We start from the raw sequence: 18917 nt of genomic DNA on the forward strand, positions 1-18917 counted from the left end.
CTAAGTACTCGGCTGCAATCCAAACCTTTGATGGGCTTACATTCCCTTTGATATAATCTTTCTCAAAACACAGTTTTCTTGCTAAACGAACATGTATGGTTTCGGTGTCGTTGTAGTTTCTAGGCAGACAACTGACCGTTGTATCCACATTTACCGGGACATTGACAATACCACCTTTACTCTTATATTGCCCACTAATACCTTTGTGAGTCCATAGTTGTTGAAATGTATGTCTTGGTGCAACGAGCCTTTCCTCCAACCTTGTTAAATCTGATATGCATGAAACCTTTTCTGGAAAATGTAGACCATTTTTTAAAGCAATCTTCGATACTTTGTTCAGTTTGATTGATGCCTTGCAATTAGCACAGAAATAATGCTTATCACTACCGGCTTTCGTAACCGTTAAATTATTATAATTGTCAAAAATATTGCTGTCAATCGTCCAAAATGCCGCCTCAGCAACATCTGCTTCACACTTCCATTTAGCAGTATATCCTCTTTACCAACTAGAGAAACATTTTTTGTAAAAAACAATCCACCACAGCAAATGCATAAAACAGTAGGTCCCTCCCTGATGCTTTTTTCGTATGCTCTTCTGGTTTTTTCCCAAGACGAAATCTAGTCATTAATTAAACGCGTGAGCATTAAAATTAACATAACTATAATGAATATTTACCTCTTCAGGCGAAGTATTGTTACGGTTCTGACGATATGATCGTTGATATTCCCGCTGGTATGCTCTCGACTCTTCGGATTGTTGATATGCCCTTCTCTTGTCCTGTCGGCTTGTCGGCTGATTGGATCCATCCTTATAACATTTGTATCATCTGTGGGTGTAGTTCTGCTACCTTCGTCTTCGTCATTAGAACTGTGCTCTTCCTGTTCCTCTGAAATGCGCCGTTGCATATCGTCGTTTCTTCGCATTCCTTTCAGCAATGACTTCAAAAACATCTCTTGGTCCTAATAACTTAAGCCTTATAAAATTTTTGGGTGGTTGGTTTGAAGTGACATTTTTTTCAGAACTTGATGGGCCATTAACGCCGAGATCTGTTGTTTCTGAACCTTCCCCGGTATTTGTCTCTGATGATGACTCTCCCATTGTGTTTGGGTTTGTCTGAATTTTCAATCGCAAGTAAATCTTTTGACCAGGGTTGCTTGGTCCCATCTGATTTTCCAAAACAGCCGCATGAGCTTCCCTGTCTCTCTTTTTTCCCTTATTCTTTTTTTTTTATGTTCTTTAGGCATTTTCAAAACTTGATTTCTTAATTGAAGTTACAGATGTACGTTTTTATTCAAAAGAAGTTTTTGATATATATACATGTCCCAAAATGGTAATTTTTGGCTTTTTTTTTGTCCCAATTCTAAAGGCTTTTACACTACGTATTACATACTCCGTCTAATACGCCAAAAATTTAGATACATCAAATTTAACTTAAAGATTTAAATATCAAAAATGCTTACTGCAGTAACTATATCACTGATATGATTCTTTGCTTTGCTGCACCAGACATATTCACCGTACTTGCTGCATCCAAATGTCGGTTGCTTCACATGGTGTTAACTTAAAGATTTAAATATCAAAAATGCTTACTGCAGTAACTATATCACTGATATGATTCTTTGCTTTGCTGCACCAGACATATTCACCGTACTTGCTGCATCCAAATGTCGGTTGCTTCACATGGTGTTAACTACTTCTTTAAATATCGGTATGTATCTTTATCTGCGTTTGGATAGGGTGATAGCTTTGCACCCAAACGGGTTACACCGTTCTTCTCAGGGCTACAATCAAAATTATCAATAGGTTCTTAAATCGATTGCTGTTTCATTTTATCTGTACTTGTGAAAAGTTTTACTTTGTTCAGCATCAGCCAAGAACTCAACCCATTTCTGCTTAAACTCGACCTCTTCGGTCTCCTTCATATCTTCATGGTCAATCTAATAAAAAGTAATAAGTTAATAGGGGATAAAGAACATCGTTTACTATCAGCTTGCCTTTTGTTTCTTGCTATCTCTCTCGCTTGTCTCATTTATTGTTATATCTCTACCAGCCTATTACCTAATTCAGCAAATAATACAAATAATCAATATTTAAATCCTTACGTTGTAATAATTTCCTTTCACCTAAAGATAAAATATACAAGTCAATAAACATGATATTATGAACACATATTTACATACTGTGATATTGTTAACAACCGACGAGCTGGGTGTACTCGAAGAAGAATTAAAAGGCTCCAATAATTTATCAATGTGCCGATGGACGATTGTAGAAACGTTTTTAGAGTCTTCTTTAACAGTTTGTAAATTCTTATAAAGTCTTTTGATTTTTTCAGCATCTTGGTCATGGAAAATATTTTTTGTATGATTTAAATGTCCAGTCTAAAGTCGGTTTATCACAAAAGTACCTCAAGTACTTGTTATTTGTTTTGAAAGTTGCTTATACGTGGCTAAATCTGACATGTGGAAAAAAAAATTTTTTATGAAAGAGACTAGAGGCCTTCACACCAAGACCGTCCAGACGGTTTTAAGGAAAATTGAGCCAAAATGGTTTTCAGGTGTGACTGGGTTTTTCTAGAGCTAGATAATAACTGGGGTATTTGTTGACTTAATTTTTTCTCGAACTTTCTTTCATTTCTAATAATGACTCATTCTGATACCCGGATCATTTTCTAAAATGCCCGCAGGCTTTTGCTTTTAATTCATTTTTAGGTAGGAATCTGATTTACCGCGGGAAAACATTTATCCGGGAAATATCTGCTGATAGATTTTTATATGGGACTTCCCACTGTAAATGGCAAATTTTGTTTTGCCATCTGTAAAAAAGTTTGTGTGAAAGAAAAATATCGGGCTCTATTAGTTTATGAAGAACTCTCTAATAAAGAACATAATAGAGCCGGATTTCTGATACATAATAAATTCATCGAGGAGATAGCGTTTTTTTTTTTTTTTTTTGGATATCAGAGCCAAAAATTGTTCATTATAAAATAGATGCACTGTATAAACTTTAACTCTGGTTTTACAAATTGATTTGGTTTTTCATTTTAACAAGTACGGACGAATTTATTTTAGAAAAAAAAAAAATAACAATCGCTTTCAGGCGAGCTTTTAAGGTGCTCTTTTGCAAAGTTTAGGCCGTGAGTGTTGAAACTTAATTTAAAAATTCTTGGACATATTATGTCCGAAAGAAGAACTACTTGGCTGCTATTTTCACTGTCATAATACTTCTCATTTTCCTCATGTTGGCTTTTTAAAACAGCAATAGTCTTCAGTGTCTCGTCAAGAAGGTCCTAAACAATTAACCAGACTTGTTATTATTTTTCTTCCCAATTATTTGAGATTAGAAATATACCTTCAGGTTTCTAAAATGAAGCGCAGGGCTGCTTCGGCTTTGAATGAATAAAAAAGAAAATGATTTAAAAACTGTTGAGGTACTATGGCAAATCAGAATCTACTATTACAGTTGAATAATGTCACCCTGTCGTTTGTTTTTTGAATTTCTAATTTTTGTTTAATATACAGAAAGGGGAATGAGGTTATGGAAACATTTGATCTAATTATTCACACGCTTGTACTTGGAATTAGCAAGATTTCGAGGTTCTTTCACACAAATATAGACTAATTCTCTTTTGGCATCCAGGTCTTCTAACTGAATACATTTGTTATAAAGGGGCATCATATCACGCAATTTAGGTGGGTGCATTGTAGCTGATCTACGTAATTCACTTGATAATATACTAAGAGCATTCTTCAGATCGTTAGATCTCGCAAGTGTATTAGCCATCAAAGCTGCCATCTTTTGTTGTTGTAAGCCAGTCCAACCTTCTTTGATCGCTAGCGCATTTTTTTCCGAATCTTTTGTCTTTTGTTCAATGATAGTACCCGTCTTAGAATCGTCTCGTCTAGCTTCCAAAAAATCTTGATAATCTTCCCATACTTTCCAAGCCATTTTGCTGTCCTTATTGTTATAGCTGTACTGGAGCATATGTTGGAACACAAATGCATCTTTCTGAATATCAAATTTTTCAAATAAATCTGTATAAATGTCTATGGATTTGCTGGTTTGTTTTTGAGAGATATGCAAGGCTAAATAAGCGGTCAACAAAGCCGGTGTCGCTTTAATTCCGAGATCTGGTAACTGGCTAAAAATCCATTGTGCTTCTTTCACTACCTTGGATCGTTTATTAGGTAAGTCCAAAGGTAATGACTGACGCTGTGTCGACATTTCTACGCCTGTAGTAGCTGTTACCGGACTGTTGATCTGTGCTGATCCAGAAGGGATGTAACTAGCATAACACCAAAACAAGTTCGTAAAGGTTTGACTATCTGGTGCTAACAATGATTGTGATCCATTCTTTTCGACATCGCTCCACATTGTTCGTAAAATATTTCTGGCTTGACCCAAATCCTTTTTTCTAGCACATGCGGTCAGCAGGGTATTATAGGTGATTCCATCCGGTTGAAAGCCGTAGGTTTCTTGCATCTGATCCAATAAATTGAAAGCCTCATTGTAGTAATCAGGACGCTTGGCACACGCATTGATTAAAACATTAAATGTAACATCAGTAGGGTAAAGCTGATAGCCGGCCATATCCTCAAATAAATTCAATGCTCTCTCAACTTCTCCCCTCTAAAAATATATTTTAAATCTCTCTTTTCAACCAATACTTTTCTTCTTCTTTCTGATTTACCTTAGCACAAGCATGAAGCATCAATGTAAAGCTAACCTCATCAGGTTGATGGAAAGATAATCTCATGGAATCAAAAATCTCCCATGCCTTATTAACTTTGTTTGCCTTCAAGCATCCACTAATCAAATTTGCAAAGATTGGCTGAGAAAATCTTGTTAAATATCAATTACAGTATATACATAGTTTATCAGCATTTACCTGGGAGGGGATCATAGATGTTTTTTTCATCTTTTCGAAAATAACAAGGGCGTCATCCAATCTCTTATTAGCTACAAATGCCTTAACAAGTGATCCATAACTGAAAATATCGGGCTTTAACTTCAACTGGTCCAGTTTTTTGTAAGTGGCAATAGTTTGTTCAAGGTCGTTACAGTTCGCATAGGCATCCATTAAGTGATTGACGGATCTAACGCTTGGTGTGACATTGTATTTCTAATGCAAGTATTAATAAAAAGAGGGAGATAGAGGGAAGAAGGGAAATGAAATATACCTCCATCAAGTTAAAAGCTTGATCAGCCTCGATTGGTCGTTTTGCTAAAGCGTTGGCATAAATCAATTGCTCGAAATCTATCAAAGTCAAATCTTGTAACCCTGTTGGGGCAGGCACGTTATCGTCCGTTTGAGTAACTGAATTTCCAGAAGTCAACTGCGCAACTGCGACAGGTGTTTCTAACTGCTCGTTACTACGAGTATCTAAGAATTTGATTTTCAGTTTTTCTAAATAGTCAGAACTGATCTTTGGGCGGATAGGCATAGGGGCAGCTAATTCGTTATAAATTAAAGCAATGTCTTGTTCATCGATTCTTTCAAAGGAAGCATTTTTCTACAAGCCACTTAATAAAATGTTTTTATACGTCTTTTTCTTTGACCTACAGTTTTCAATTTTGATTCGAGATCGTATTCCAGCTTTTTGATTTCTTCAATGACCTTTTTTGTGCGATCTTCTTGAAGACCCCTTTTTTTTAAAAAAAAAAAAAGAAAGATGTCAGTTCTTGTCTATAGGTAAACCTGGAGGTAAATTACCTTGCACCATAAGATCGAAGTATAATTTTCTGCTGTTGGCAGATCCTTGTAGATCTTTTTAAAATAGAAAGCATTTCGTCAAGTCAGATCTATAAGCGAGTGAAAAGAAAGACAGGGACGGATTTTCTTTTTTTTTCTTTTTTACCCCAGCAAGGCTATTCCCGCCGGGTATTGAATTTATAATGAAAGGTTACAGTGTTGTTACTTCAAATTCAGACAAATGCAAATTATTTTTGGACAAACTTATATTTGTTTTCAGACAGGCTTATAATTGTTTTCAGACAAACAGAAATATATTTCGGACAGTCGTAAAAAGATTTTCAGACACATGTAAAAGATAATCAGACAAGATATCCATCCCAGTCAATACAATCTTTTGTGTCGATAATGTTACAAAGAATTTAAAGAGGACATCAAATTATTTTCTACCAACACTTCACGATTTAAGTGAGAAAAAGGTTCCTACACTTGTGCAGATAATTGGCATGATCTACCTGTGATGTAATGATAGAGGCGGGATGTTATTTGGGTAGGACATAGCGGAGGAAAAGATAATGATAGAGAATATGACATAGAAAAACGTACGGCGGTGAAAAACAACGGGTAAGTGATCCTAGATTATGACTACGCGCACTTTACCGGTCCTAAAGAAAAGCGTAATCATAATAATCTATTTAATCAAACTTTGAGACAGCCAAAACTCACTCAACAAAGTTTGTTTAATACGACTTATATTATAAATGAATAAAGTGATTTACATGCCTACAATTATCATACCCAGCCTACTACAAATAACCTCACTTCATAGCATATAGATACAATCTGATATAAAAAATAATAACTTTGGTTTGTACAAATACTTTGATAAATTAATAATAAGCAGCGGTCACATCAAATATATATATATCAGCCTGATGTCGATTTCAACAACAATTATGTCCTTTTCTTTCTAATATCTAAAACGGGATGCGTACACCAATTTATCCTGAAATTGAAGCTTTTATACAAACGAAAAAGTTGAAAAAATATGAAAGCCAACAACAGGAAACTGCTAGTGAAACCATTAACAAACCAAGTAAAAGAAAGAAAGGTAATATAAAAGCTTTCTTCAATGTGTTGTAATAACTAAATCTTCTCAAAGGTGTAAAAAGAAAAGATACCCCAGAAGAGAAAAAGGCAAAAAGTGATGCAAAAAGAGCTAGAAATGTTGTCACAAATACATCGAGTCTAGTATGTAAGTCCTGCGGTCAAAATGGCCATGCATCTGCTAGGTCCAGAGAGTGCCTGAATTATAATTATACAGTAAAAGAATTGATTCAACAAAATCTGGGTTCTCAAAATCAAAGATATACAGTCTCCATACCTCTCAAGTCATTCATGTCTTCAGTAGATGAGAATGCGAATAACACTGCGGTTGAAAAAATCAAAAGTCTTTCAATGTTTTTGCGAAAAGTCGCCTACAACGCTCAGCTTTTTGTCAACTTTTATATTTTGAAACATCCAAACAGTTTGCCTAATGAACTATTGAAACAAAACTTTTGGTATAGCGTATGTAGAGTGGTTTACCAAAATTTATCAGTTCAAAATTTTCAATCACAATATCCACTTATTCCCCACCTCGCCGAAGTATGGGATGAGCTTAACGGTGTTGAAGGCGTCAACTTGACAGTTGATAAAGGAAATTTAACTCTTTACGGCCAAGTGGTTTCATCCGCTTGTGAATCTATAGCTACTTGTTATAACAACTATTATATAGAGAACTTTGAAAATATTATTGCAAACTACTTTATATACATGATCCGTCAAGCATTTCATGTAAGTGTAAAGCCTTGTTAAATATATATATTAAAAACTTGACATCAATTATTATTTTTTTAAAAGGACATAAAAATGCCCATAGTAAAACATATAGTATACGAACATGTGCTCAATGTACTATTTTCGCCAGGACTGGGAGCCATCAATTCTGACAATATTTCCACTTCTTTGAACAGTAAAGAGCAAGAAAACATTTGTACGTTTTTAAACCCATTGATATTGGAGATCAAGAATCGTATACCAGCATTTCTTGTGACAAAGGCAACTCTAAATAATGCCCCATTCAGCATTATGCCAGTACTTAAGCACATTCTGGAGAAATATGAGTCCTTAATTGTGGAAGCACCGCTACCTGTTCCTGTCTCTCAATTGGAAATCATCTCACAAGAACAATCAGACGAGACCGATCAAGTAAATAAAAGACCAAGAAAAAAGAAGAAAGTAAAAAAAAACAAAAACGACAACAACAGCGTAAAAAGAGATTTCCAGCCGCCTCGTCTCTTCAGTCTATTCCCGAACCCTGGCTTGCATTGGCGTTTCGTTAAAATAGATAGCCAAAATTTGACTGGTCTGTTTCCGACGGCTTCAATGGAACGGTTAGAGGAAGAAACAGTTTTTGAATACACCCAAAGATATTTTTTTGCCCGTTTTAATTTTGCTAAGATAAACATAAATACGTAGGTACATACGTTTTTAGCAACAAATAAACCTGCTAATTTTCAACTTGTATAGCTTTGAAAAATTAAAAAATTTACCTCAACAAAAAGGAAAGATGTTTATTAATAGCCTGTACACAGATGGGTACACTTGTAGGATTTCTTTTTGCCGAAAGAGATACGCAGAATCTCCTGTGAATGAAACTGCTTTGGAGCTGCAAGATTTCAATAGTGAAGAAATCGATCGTTATTTTAGACCTTGCACAGTAGATCCCAACAGGAAAGATGCTTTTGTGTCATTTCATGGTAACACGGATGTTAGGCGGCTTTCATCTGCCGAATATTACAACATGAATGGAAGTGCCAATCGTCTGAAGTTGGAGCAAGACAGGAAGAAAGAACAAGGAGTGCAAACAATCGAGACAAACATACCTTCTGTAAAGTCAGCAGTTGCAGATAAATATATTACGCATGTGAAATACATGATGCAACATAAGGACACACTATTTAATTTTTACAATTTTCAAACAGCAAGAGTCAAATGGTGTAATTACATTGGAAAACAGCGTGCCCTCCAGGATGCTGTAAATATCCTAATTAACGGATCAAAGAAGTACAATAAAGGACGATGGAAGAAAACAAGAAAAAACAAGAGAAAAAGAAGCAAGACAGCTGCAAAGTATCAAAGCAACACCCCTCAAGCCGGATCAAGACAAAGAAAAAGCGCATCCAGGTATTACTCACATATCCATGGATGTTGTTCCTCTTCTAATTTTTTTTTCTTTTTTAAAAAAAAAAAGAAGCCACAAAGAGAAATTTGAGGAGGGTGACAAAAGTAAAATGCCATTGATAATTTTTGGGGACGGTTTGAAGAATAAAAGTCACGTAAAGATCAGTGGGATTAGGCATGGCGTCTCTGAAATGATATACAGACAGTTGAAGCTGCGGGAAAAACTTGGAGAGTTATTGCTACTTGACATAGATGAATATAAAACATCAAAGGTGAAAGATATACGTGTCTATAACATGTAATTACTAATACAATGTCATTTCTTTCTTAGAACTGCAATAACTGCCTAGAAAGTAGTCTAGAAAACTTAAAGTATAAATGTGGAACGGACAACCGATCAATCCATCAAATATTCTTCTGCAAAAAATGTAATATTCGTTGGAATCGTGACGTTATGGCTACTAAAAACATGTACACCATTGCCACCTCAATTTGGAGAGGTGATGGCCGACCCGATGTCTTTAAAAGACAAAGCGCCACCTACAATGTGGTTGCCACGCCCTCACCGGCGATGGCTTAAAGATACCTACAGGTAAAAAAAAAAAAAAAAAAAAAAAGTCTAACACTAAATCTGAATTTCCATTTTTATATCGTCTGAAAAAGGTCAGCAAATGTTTGAAAGTGAATTTTTATTTGTCTGAAAAAAAACTGATGTTGTCTGAATTTGAAGTGTAAACACTGTAAGATGAATGGGTTTTTATTGAATAAAAACATTTGCTTGGTTCACAGTGTTCATACTCGATATAATTACAAGCATCGTAGAGTGTATTATTAGGATGAAGTATATTGAAAGATAAGCTGTAGACAAAAGATGTAGATACATGAATAAAACAAAAAAAGGGGGAGGGGTGCTGCTGACTGTAGTAAGTGTGAGTACTCTTGTTGTATAGGTTATAACGACTCCTCTCTTTGTAAGTTTTCGTATTCCTTTTTTTTGTCTAATAACATGGCAAGTCTCTTCTCCTAAAGATTGAAAAATTCATTTGTATTTTTTCCGGTTGTAATTTCGTAATGAATATTACCTTCGACTTAATTTTGTACATTTCCAAGACATAAAATCCGCCTGCGCCGCCAGCTAAAGCACCAAAAGAAACAGCTAATGCTTTCCAGATTTTTGACATCTTGTAAACGGGAAGACAAAGTGGAAAGCCAAAAAGGAGGAGGGGAGGGGAAACCGCACAAACCAAAATAAAAGTTTTGTGACTTGACATTTTACTCTCAGTTTCTGTTTCCTGGATTGAATGAGATGAGAAAGGGGTTGGCATTTTCTACCATTATGCGTATATAAAAGCATGAAAATGCTCTTTAATCCCTTCCTTCATTTTTTTCTCATTACATTCACTGTCCCCTTGTTATCATGAAATTCATATTATTTGCTAGTCTCCTTTTGGTAGTGGTCCAAGCTTTTCCCTTAAATAAACGTGGTACAGGTGCTAGTATCAGTGTTAATTCAAGTCAAGATTTTTGCTCGTATTTGCCGCCTGGCCCAGGAAAAAGCGTTTCTGCCACTGAGAGAGACGCTACACCTTTTTGTACAAATTCGACTACCTATGCCGATGCTTTTCCTCCTGGCTTTATCAAGTCAGCTCATTTTCTTCGTACACCTACCTATGTTCAAGTTACGGGTAGAATCAACCATACTGTTTATGACATTTTAGTTGAAGATGGTGGAGGCCAATACGATGTTAAAGTGAGTAATTTTTAAAAATTATTTGAAGTTTAACTGACTTATGCTATAAATTAGAATCTGCCACAAGGCACCTGCAATGGTCTAAAGCATTGGGTCAATTTAATCGAACCTGATAGTGAGCAGTTTTGCATCAGATGCTGTCAAATCAAAACTGATTGTAACATTGGTCTATCAACTTATGGATGTCGCCGTATTGTACCTGGTGATTACAGCTAGTCTAACCAATCCCACTTTTATCTCATCCACTCATTAATATCATATATCTCAATATACTCTCAAGCATTTTAATAATAAATCTAAATAACAAATATTAGCCATCGTTCAATTTTAATGCATGTCGAAACAAGAATGCCTAAAAAGAAGGGATTTTTTTTATAACGATTACCCTGCATAAAAAACCCGCATTACCCAGAGGGCAAAATTTAGTCGTCATTGCCGCATAAGATTGTGCGCCATCCCAAGTAGTGGATGGTTACAATCACATTTTATTTAAAAAATTAATTCTCGTAAAATTACAATAGATGTGCCTAATTATCTTAGAATACATCCATTAACGTCATTAAGGACGCCCATTAAGACCAAGACAAAGTCAAAAGTCCACCAGAGGCCAGCAAGACCACCCGTCAAAAGCTTTACGATGCCTACAGTAACATATCCAAGATAAAACCGGTCGGCGGCTAGTTATATAAATAAATAAAAAAAAGGATGGTTAGAATGCATTATAAATAAAAATTAGGTTAACATTTATTACCAGCTGCCCCAAAAAATAAAGAAAGAATTATAGTAGATGTTTTATCGCGGTCTGAAGTGCATTGATTGGGATCAATGGAGTCCAGCTTTTCGTAATTTAAAAAGTAAGCAATAGCTGCGGTAGTGAGAATAGCAAGAATCCATGCACCACCAATATGGAATCGATACTTATTACGAAAACGTTTGAAAATAGCCTCACAGGATTCAGACTGATTAATGTTCAAGAGAGGAGAAGATTCATGACTTTGGTGTTGGTTGATTGATTTATTAGCTTGAGACATGATATTTGGTTTGATATGTAAATTAATAAAAAAACAAAAGGAACAAAAACCTACTTTATATACCAAGCCATTGGTACGAAAAATTCTGTGTATCCCGGGTCCGAAACCAGAAAGGATCAGCAGGTGGCTGTGGAATGAGTCAAAAATAAAAACTGCGGAAACCTCTGAAGATGATATTTTTAAAACATTCTATAAACATCTGTAACTGATAAACGAGCCTTTTAAACAGCCTTGATGGATACTTACTTGGAGTTAGTATACACCTGTTTATCACATATATTATCTTCAATACACAGAAACAGATCGTAGAAAAACGTACATCTATATATAAACTTTAATTGATAAATTTGACGAAAGGGTAATAGAAGGCATTATAGAATAACTTTATGCTATTTTAGTCCTCTGATTTTAGAATCACATGTTCGATAATCATTGTCTGAAAACGTTCATACGTGGAACGGATAGGCCATTAACGGAATTATGTAGCGTACTAAAGCATTTGGTGTTTAGCATAAAACTGTAACATTTCAACATAGCACATGTTTAATTAGGCTTCGAAAAGTATTATTTATTGCTACCTGTATTATACGGGTGAAGAACAGCATCCCTTTGATCTTGCAAAGTAGGCTCATGTAAGGCCGTGGTTTTCTGCCTTTTATGTTCCAAACGGGAGTTCTGATGATTTTTTTACCGCAATACTTGTTAAAATGAATACAAGTACCCACATCTATCAGAGTTCAAACTGGAAAAGAAGGTCTCGATTTTAAGTTTCAGGCTTAGTTGTCGGAGGCTATTGAAAAAACAAGGGTTAATTTTTTGGGTGGATTATCCTGAAAATTACATCAGTAAATCATGTTACAGACATTAATTCAATAACATGATGATAGATTAAAAATTAGCACAATTTCATCAGTTCTGCTAAGAAATTAAAACAGCTTATTTTTTTTTTTGAACAGCTATTTCTGTCATGTAAGCACCTACTTGCGCTGCCATGTGCAACGTGTTTTCTATTAAAGCATCTTTGATTATTTGAAAAAAAAATGATAACGACACTTCGTCCTCTCATTTGGTGTTCTATAAAGAGCTATCAATCTCAACTCTGAGAACTATTTGTTTTATCCCTCTTAATTGTCCCTCGATTTGTATATATTGAATAAAACACGAGATCAGTAGCTTTCAACACCAAACAATGTAGCGATTAAAGATATTATGTGAATCAGGTAAAACTGTATCTTGGAGACGTCATAACATTTGAAAAGAAGATTATACATGTCAAGCATAATCAATATGGTCAAATAGGTAGTACGACATATATCATTCATGGCATCCGAAGGTAAATATCGTCATCTGCTGTAATAACTAGCTGTGCGGGAAAGTTACACTATAAAAAAAATCAGTTTGCTATTGAAATATTGCATCTGCTTAAGACAAAATCAAACGAATTTATCAGTCGAGACAAAATCCAGCATTATTTTACAATAACCTTATACAAGCTGTTTGTTTGAGTTTGAATGAGGTACGTCGCACACCATTGTCACACAGATATGATTTGATTTTTAGTTTCAAATGATTTTAAGCCATCTTTTTTTTTTCCTTTTTTTTCCTCTCTTTAATTTTGGCTGTTTGTTGATCAAATAAATGGACGACGACTTCGATTATTACCAATACAACTATTGTCTTGTTTTGTGTAAGTTATATCAGCAATACACCCGCAAATGCCAGATATTGAACGCTTTCCATAGACTTTGGAAATCAGTGTGCTCATATCAAATTTATCTTTAACAGACAAAGAAACTTTCCACATTCTTTTGCCATCCGGTAAGTAATAATGTGTCTTATATGCACCCTAGAAGAAACTACTCACCTGAAGAGATATGGCAGAGAAGCAACATGCATAGCCTACAACAAGGAGCGGAACAAGGTTGTAGCTTGGGGAGACAAAGCGCTGGACTACCAAACTAATGATGACTTTGTATATATGGACAATTTAATGAAAGAATTGTATCGTGTCTACCCCAAGTACAAAATAAACAAGAATGACAAAGACGCTCTTTGGGTGATACAAAGTGTCACGGACTTTCTTCTAAATTTGCTAATCGATTTAAGGGTGAGGAGTTCTGAAGTGTTCGAATTTAGAAATATTCACTTTGTATTTGTGGTACCTACTGAATGGGACGAAGGAATTCAAGAGGTTATGCTTAGACCTATTTTTATAGCAACAGGAATTATATCTGAAAAGGATCACCCTAATCGGCTTCTATTTTATACAAAGCTAGAATCGGTTCTGCAACTCATCCGACATCCACGATTTGGAATTCATGATCGAATAAAAAAAAGTGTGCAGTATCTGATATGCGGAATAGTAGAAGCAAAGGATTACGTATCCATCAATACGAATGCATTTGAATTTAAAGATAGCTTGGTAGATTCGCATATAAAATTCACATTATCATCCAGGGTGTCAAAATCACAACTTGTAACTGTGGATTACAAAGATTTAAGAAGGGGAATTCAGCTTCTTATGTTCAACAAGGGTTTCCGTATAGCAGAATCAATTAAAACCACGGATATATTACAGACGGTGACAGATTATTTATTGAATCTGTATTTGGGAAAGGTATAAGATTCCAGAGTTCTTTGTCTCTATTGTTTTTTTTTTAAATTATTTGCAATTTATAGTTTAGCAGGAATAATAACTCCTATTGTTGCAAGGGTGGACACCATTACCAAAAGATCAATTGGTTTGATCTTAATCGTAGGCAAACTCGAATTATTAAATCAATCGCAGCAAGTGAAGTTTATGAAGCTGCTTTTTCTGCTGTAGCTAAACGCATCAGTAACAGTATACAAAGCATTTCATCACATGATTTCACAAAAATAAGATCCCTTATTATATTGAGGGAGTCTATATACGAAAAACGAACCGCACTTCCTTACTTGTTCAACTGGTTAATTCATGTTTTAGACGAAGTTGGACAGCAGTTAGACTTCGATATTTTGACTTCTCAAGATAACCATCGATCATTTATTAAACTAAGCTCGGGGAATGTGAGTGAAGGCGCTGGGCGTAAAATACTAGAGAAAATTAAAATAGCCGATATTATGATGGCACCCAAATTGATTCATAGAACTGCCTCAAATGAAGAAGACTCTTCCTCGACTATTTTTTCTGACATAAACCCAAATATTATTGTGTCAATCGGTAAGCAGGGATTGTATAAAAATGCTCAGATTTGATCTTAATTCTACATAACAAGATATTTCTTTTAAAAATGTATTATATTCATGTATTCAAGTGGATGCTGACGGTGTTAAAGAAGTTGTTAGTAATAGCTATACATTGAGGTATGTCAGAGAAAATAGTAATTATAAAAATAGGCACAATTATTTATAATTTTAAAAAGCTTGCAGCCACTCGAAATTTTCTTTAGCAGGCTAAGACCATTAACTTTGAAAGTAGGAGAAAAGTAAGCACCACAAATTAAGGTGACATATGCCAAGACATACATCGCTAATGATATATTAGTACCATACAATTTCTGGGACGTCATTTTAATTCGGCACTTGCTTTCTTCTCTAAATACGACCGTCGCTTTAAACTCGGGACGCCAAAGAAAACAGAATGTTGTAACGACATTGAGGCATGCAGTCTAGAACAGTGTGAAGGGCCGAGCAAATCCAAAGTTTGCGAAACTGATGATTTTTTTTCAAGTCAAAAACAAGATCTTTTGCTCGAGATAAAAGAAATTTTAAATTCAGCGGATGGTACATTCGAGACGCAACAACAGAGGTATATTAAGACGTTCCTGGTCCTTTACTTGGGATATATAAACACACTTGCAATAGACCAGTTAAAAACGCATTTTGGAGATCTTGAGTCCCGAAAAATAGGGTTTGTTTTGTCTTTGGAAAAAAAATTATTGCATGATGTATTTGGAAGCAAGATAGATTTTCGGGAGCTTTTATTCGCAAGTGGTATTCTTAAAAATCACGATACTTCCAGGAAAGTGCAAATCATTACTCGAGGAGAAAGCTTGTTACCGGCACTTGTACAGGAGTCAAACCTAGATCTTCCTCTTAAATCATATTACGCATTAGCCCAACTTCATACAACATATATCCAGATGACGTTACACCAAGTAGTCAAACTTGCGACCACTGAAGAGGAAGCAGCATCTATCACCATTCAAGATGAATTTTTACAAATTGAAAATGTATACGATTCGTTGACAAAGAAAATTTGGAATTGTATAAAGTTGAACAAAAGTCTAATGACCTACTGCTCTTTACACGAAGACAGTTATTTATCGTTGAGCAACTATAAAGAGTTCACGATCAAAATGAACCAATGTATATCCGAAAAGGTAATTGTAAAATCTTTTAAAGTCTTTCAATTTTTTTTTTAATTCTTTGTGTAGCTTGCATGTCATGATTTCGGTTCTGTCGCGGTAGATGAAAAAGAAAGGATATCAGTAAATGACAACTGCAGCTGTGCCATCTACCTATCGATACACGACATTGTGGATTTAGCTTTCAGGCCCGTCATAGCTCGTATTGCATCTACTGTTTCTTCGGTACTTGCAAATGAAAATCAGTTTGGCCAATACTATATCAGAAACCAATTTATACTGGGTGATATTTACAACTTTTTACATGATTCCCTATTACACCAGAAAATATCACAAATACTTCAAGAAGCAGCTGATGCGAGCATCCAAAACAAAGAATTAGGGACGTTTAGTCATGTGATGTTGAAATCGACCGATTGCCTTTTTCAGCCGAGAATTGGAGATCGGCATTTTTTGCACGAGAGTTTCCGAAAAGGTTGTTTACATCAAGTATCTCGTGAGAATTACGGGCTCGATTTTTATTTGGGTAGGACACAAGATGACTTAAAGGTATCTTACAATGATGGTGCCATAGAAAATACCATAGAGCCAAACGAAATCATGGTGATTCTGCAAAGGGGTCAATCCATAACAAACGAAGGCGTCACAGTTACATTTTCCGTGCAGTTGAAAAGCACTCGACATAAAGAACAAGTTCATATCCGTAAGTTCGAATCCTGTTTTTTTTATTTTTATCTTTCATTAAGTTTTTTTTTTTTTTTATGAAGGGTTGTTAAGGTTTGATCATTTGACAGAGACCACTAATTGCGCAGATATTATTTCCTTGGATACCGTTTTGGCCAACTCTTTACAAACATTCAAGCTCGAAAAAAGTAATACGCATTCGACATTTTACATCATGATCAAAATGAGACCCAAAAACCACTTTTCTTCGCTTCATTTTTCAGCCAAGATTGTTGGGGAAGCCGATAACAGTAAGGAATCAGGCACGTATGTTTATTTGGGAGAACAACTAACGGTAGCCTATTTTTAACTACGAGGGGGTGAGAATCTCCGCCATAAATAAATAAAGCTTTTCTTTGTTATGTGATCTTCATGATATATGATGAGTACGTCAAAACGATTCAGTTGAACATTCTTGTTGCACAATCATTCAGATTATATTAAAAAAAAAAAAAAGAAAGATCCTTTCTGTCACATACGTATACATATATTAAATGCGAATTTCGTTATTGCCCATTAATTTTATACGTGCACAACTTTTAGGTACTACATTTGATAGCCAAATCTGCGGCAAGTGCATAACGGGAAAACCTAATCCAAACTTGTAAGACAAACATTACCGGTGGATTTCAAATAAATAGTTTGTTCAACAAATACCAATTCTTACGCACAGCTGCGCAGAAAGAAAGAAAAGAAGAAGAAAATAAAAAAAGCTGTCAGTTTTTAGTGTTTCGGCGCACTGTAGCAATTTAAGACAATTCTAAACTCAAGAACGGCAGAATCTAGAGTAACGGAGACGGGTCGGGGGGTTATCCGGTTCTGAGGGCGGAACCAAACCATAATTTACCCCTTTCATTGTTGAGTGAAAAGGTCACAAATATAGTGACTGCTACCACAGCATAAAGAAAAAAAAAAACTCAAATGTTATCGAGATACCAAAAGATTTTTCAAAGAGATCGATCATAAAAAGACACCATGTCCGAACCAGTAAAGCAAGTTGAAAAGAAGACTGTTGTCAAGAAGACAGTTGTAGCAAAAGTACCTGCTGTCAAAAAGACTATTGAAAAAAAGACACCTGCCGTTAAAAAGACTAATGCAAAGACAGTTGTCAAAGCAGACGACAAAACTAAGACGGCCGAGGCTGCCAAAGACACCAAGCCAAAGTTGACACAGGGACAAAAGTTATTAAAAAGCATGACAGCACAAAAGGCAGCTAGAAAGGCCTTGATGAAGGGCGTTGCTACGACTCATGTGTCCTTTGATGATGAAGGAAACGAAGCTAAAGTAGAAACTGTCATTCAAAAGACCGAAACACCAGCAGTTACAAGAAAAACAAATAAGAGCAGACCTGCTGTTAAGAAGCCTGCACCCAAGAAACGTAAGGCTGGAGAGGAAGTGGGAGAAGAGGAGGAACTTTTGTTAGTGGAGGAAAAGGTCGAGAAAAAGGTGGATGATAATAAGAAACCACCCAAGAAGGCAAAGAAGGCAAAAAAGAGTAAAATAGAGATTGAAGAGACCAAGAAGGATTCCAAGCAAGAAGAAGCACTTGCTTATGTTCGTACTTTTGTCAATGATCGTGATGCTTGGAAGTTTAAAAAGGTTCAACAAATCTGGCTTCTTTCTAATTTATATGAGGTAAGTAAAAGAAGAAGAAGAAAAAAAAAGAAACTTATAAGGGAACTGATCAAATATGATAGATCCCTGAAGAAGATTTTAGCAATGTATTGGAGTATTTAAAGGATCTTCAAGGATCAGCACGTGAGGTAAGATAAGCCAAAATATATATATATATATATAAAAATGTGTAAATAAGTATATATTTTTTTAATCATGGATGATTATAGAAAGCTAAAAAGGAGGCACAAGAAAAGCTTCCCCAAAAGGAAGAAGTTAAAAGCAACACTTTGACAGGCTATGCTAATGTAGCTGGTAACGATGATGATTTTGATGCAGAAAAGTTATTAGCGCAAGCTTCCATGGCACCCGTTGTTGTTGAGGAAGAGATAGAGGATGAGGATGAAACAGCAGAAATTAAGCGTGCAAAATTAATTATTAACGTTCTTGGATAAATATAATAATAAACAACAATGAATATAAATCGAAGCACTTGTTTATTTATTAGGGAGGTCATGTTTATTTTCTCCTT

General features: G+C 35.3%; 9 protein-coding genes across 9 annotated transcripts; 5 read left to right on the forward strand and 4 right to left on the reverse strand.

The window, feature by feature from the left end:
- Positions 1-1691: 1691 nt before the first annotated feature.
- EV154DRAFT_569207 (uncharacterized protein) lies at positions 1692-2463 on the reverse strand (the record flags this gene model as incomplete). The annotated part of the gene is made up of 5 exons (XM_051606120.1): positions 1692-1782; positions 1841-1938; positions 2104-2124; positions 2182-2339; positions 2418-2463. 5 exons carry the CDS (start codon positions 2461-2463, stop codon positions 1692-1694), a joined length of 414 nt encoding a protein of 137 aa, XP_051452399.1.
- A 1090-nt stretch (positions 2464-3553) lies between these two features.
- On the reverse strand, positions 3554-4919 carry EV154DRAFT_540308 (uncharacterized protein; the record flags this gene model as incomplete). Its single annotated transcript, XM_051604407.1, has 4 exons — positions 3554-3708; positions 3739-4483; positions 4692-4832; positions 4890-4919. The coding sequence occupies 4 exons, from the start codon at positions 4917-4919 to the stop codon at positions 3554-3556; spliced, it is 1071 nt and encodes a 356-aa protein (XP_051452400.1).
- Positions 4920-6680: 1761 nt separating this feature from the next.
- Positions 6681-9500, forward strand: EV154DRAFT_577144 (uncharacterized protein; the record flags this gene model as incomplete). Its single annotated transcript, XM_051606517.1, has 5 exons — positions 6681-6789; positions 7273-7529; positions 7596-8209; positions 8421-8867; positions 8989-9500. The coding sequence occupies 5 exons, from the start codon at positions 6681-6683 to the stop codon at positions 9218-9220; spliced, it is 1659 nt and encodes a 552-aa protein (XP_051452401.1). The 3' UTR covers positions 9221-9500.
- Positions 9501-9869: 369 nt separating this feature from the next.
- On the reverse strand, positions 9870-10099 carry EV154DRAFT_569210 (uncharacterized protein; the record flags this gene model as incomplete). Its single annotated transcript, XM_051606121.1, has 2 exons — positions 9870-9941; positions 10001-10099. 2 exons carry the CDS (start codon positions 10097-10099, stop codon positions 9870-9872), a joined length of 171 nt encoding a protein of 56 aa, XP_051452402.1.
- Positions 10100-10209: 110 nt separating this feature from the next.
- Positions 10210-10948, forward strand: EV154DRAFT_65744 (uncharacterized protein). Its single transcript, XM_051607715.1, has 2 exons — positions 10210-10668; positions 10723-10948. Exons 1-2 carry the CDS (start codon positions 10336-10338, stop codon positions 10882-10884), a joined length of 495 nt encoding a protein of 164 aa, XP_051452403.1. The 5' UTR covers positions 10210-10335; the 3' UTR covers positions 10885-10948.
- Positions 10949-11100: 152 nt separating this feature from the next.
- EV154DRAFT_525925 (uncharacterized protein) lies at positions 11101-11711 on the reverse strand (the record flags this gene model as incomplete). The annotated part of the gene is made up of 2 exons (XM_051603340.1): positions 11420-11711; positions 11101-11345 (listed from the first exon to the last, which is right to left on the reverse strand). Coding segments are annotated over exons 1-2 (421 nt in total), but the record flags the coding sequence as incomplete, so codon positions are not given.
- Positions 11712-14098: 2387 nt separating this feature from the next.
- On the forward strand, positions 14099-15193 carry EV154DRAFT_65811 (uncharacterized protein). Its single transcript, XM_051607717.1, has 3 exons — positions 14099-14316; positions 14379-14901; positions 14957-15193. Exons 1-3 carry the CDS (start codon positions 14221-14223, stop codon positions 15091-15093), a joined length of 756 nt encoding a protein of 251 aa, XP_051452405.1. The 5' UTR covers positions 14099-14220; the 3' UTR covers positions 15094-15193.
- A 45-nt stretch (positions 15194-15238) lies between these two features.
- On the forward strand, positions 15239-17280 carry EV154DRAFT_65786 (uncharacterized protein). The gene is made up of 3 exons (XM_051607716.1): positions 15239-15489; positions 15546-16063; positions 16118-17280. The coding sequence occupies exons 1-3, from the start codon at positions 15462-15464 to the stop codon at positions 16811-16813; spliced, it is 1242 nt and encodes a 413-aa protein (XP_051452406.1). The 5' UTR covers positions 15239-15461; the 3' UTR covers positions 16814-17280.
- A 466-nt stretch (positions 17281-17746) lies between these two features.
- EV154DRAFT_486481 (uncharacterized protein) lies at positions 17747-18840 on the forward strand (the record flags this gene model as incomplete). The annotated part of the gene is made up of 3 exons (XM_051598853.1): positions 17747-18406; positions 18469-18534; positions 18616-18840. The coding sequence occupies 3 exons, from the start codon at positions 17747-17749 to the stop codon at positions 18838-18840; spliced, it is 951 nt and encodes a 316-aa protein (XP_051452407.1).
- Positions 18841-18917: the final 77 nt, after the last annotated feature.

This window comes from Mucor mucedo (genome assembly GCF_025094135.1).
Source record: "Mucor mucedo strain NRRL 3635 chromosome Unknown EV154scaffold_146, whole genome shotgun sequence".
In the NCBI taxonomy this organism is placed as follows: domain Eukaryota; kingdom Fungi; phylum Mucoromycota; class Mucoromycetes; order Mucorales; family Mucoraceae; genus Mucor; species Mucor mucedo.

Excerpts from the sequence above, each read along its gene's own strand:
- EV154DRAFT_65744 (XM_051607715.1), top strand. The coding sequence starts at position 10,336 with ATGAAATTCATATTATTTGCTAGTCTCCTTTTGGTAGTGGTCCAAGCT. Across the intron at positions 10,669-10,722 it reads GAGGCCAATACGATGTTAAA|AATCTGCCACAAGGCACCTG; the intron begins GTGAGTAATTTT and ends GCTATAAATTAG.
- EV154DRAFT_65811 (XM_051607717.1), top strand. The coding sequence starts at position 14,221 with ATGTTCAACAAGGGTTTCCGTATAGCAGAATCAATTAAAACCACGGAT. Across the intron at positions 14,317-14,378 it reads TGAATCTGTATTTGGGAAAG|TTTAGCAGGAATAATAACTC; the intron begins GTATAAGATTCC and ends TGCAATTTATAG. Across the intron at positions 14,902-14,956 it reads AAATATTATTGTGTCAATCG|ATATTTCTTTTAAAAATGTA; the intron begins GTAAGCAGGGAT and ends CTACATAACAAG.
- EV154DRAFT_65786 (XM_051607716.1), top strand. The coding sequence starts at position 15,462 with ATGGTACATTCGAGACGCAACAACAGAG. Across the intron at positions 15,490-15,545 it reads TTCGAGACGCAACAACAGAG|ACCAGTTAAAAACGCATTTT; the intron begins GTATATTAAGAC and ends CACTTGCAATAG. Across the intron at positions 16,064-16,117 it reads ACCAATGTATATCCGAAAAG|CTTGCATGTCATGATTTCGG; the intron begins GTAATTGTAAAA and ends TTCTTTGTGTAG.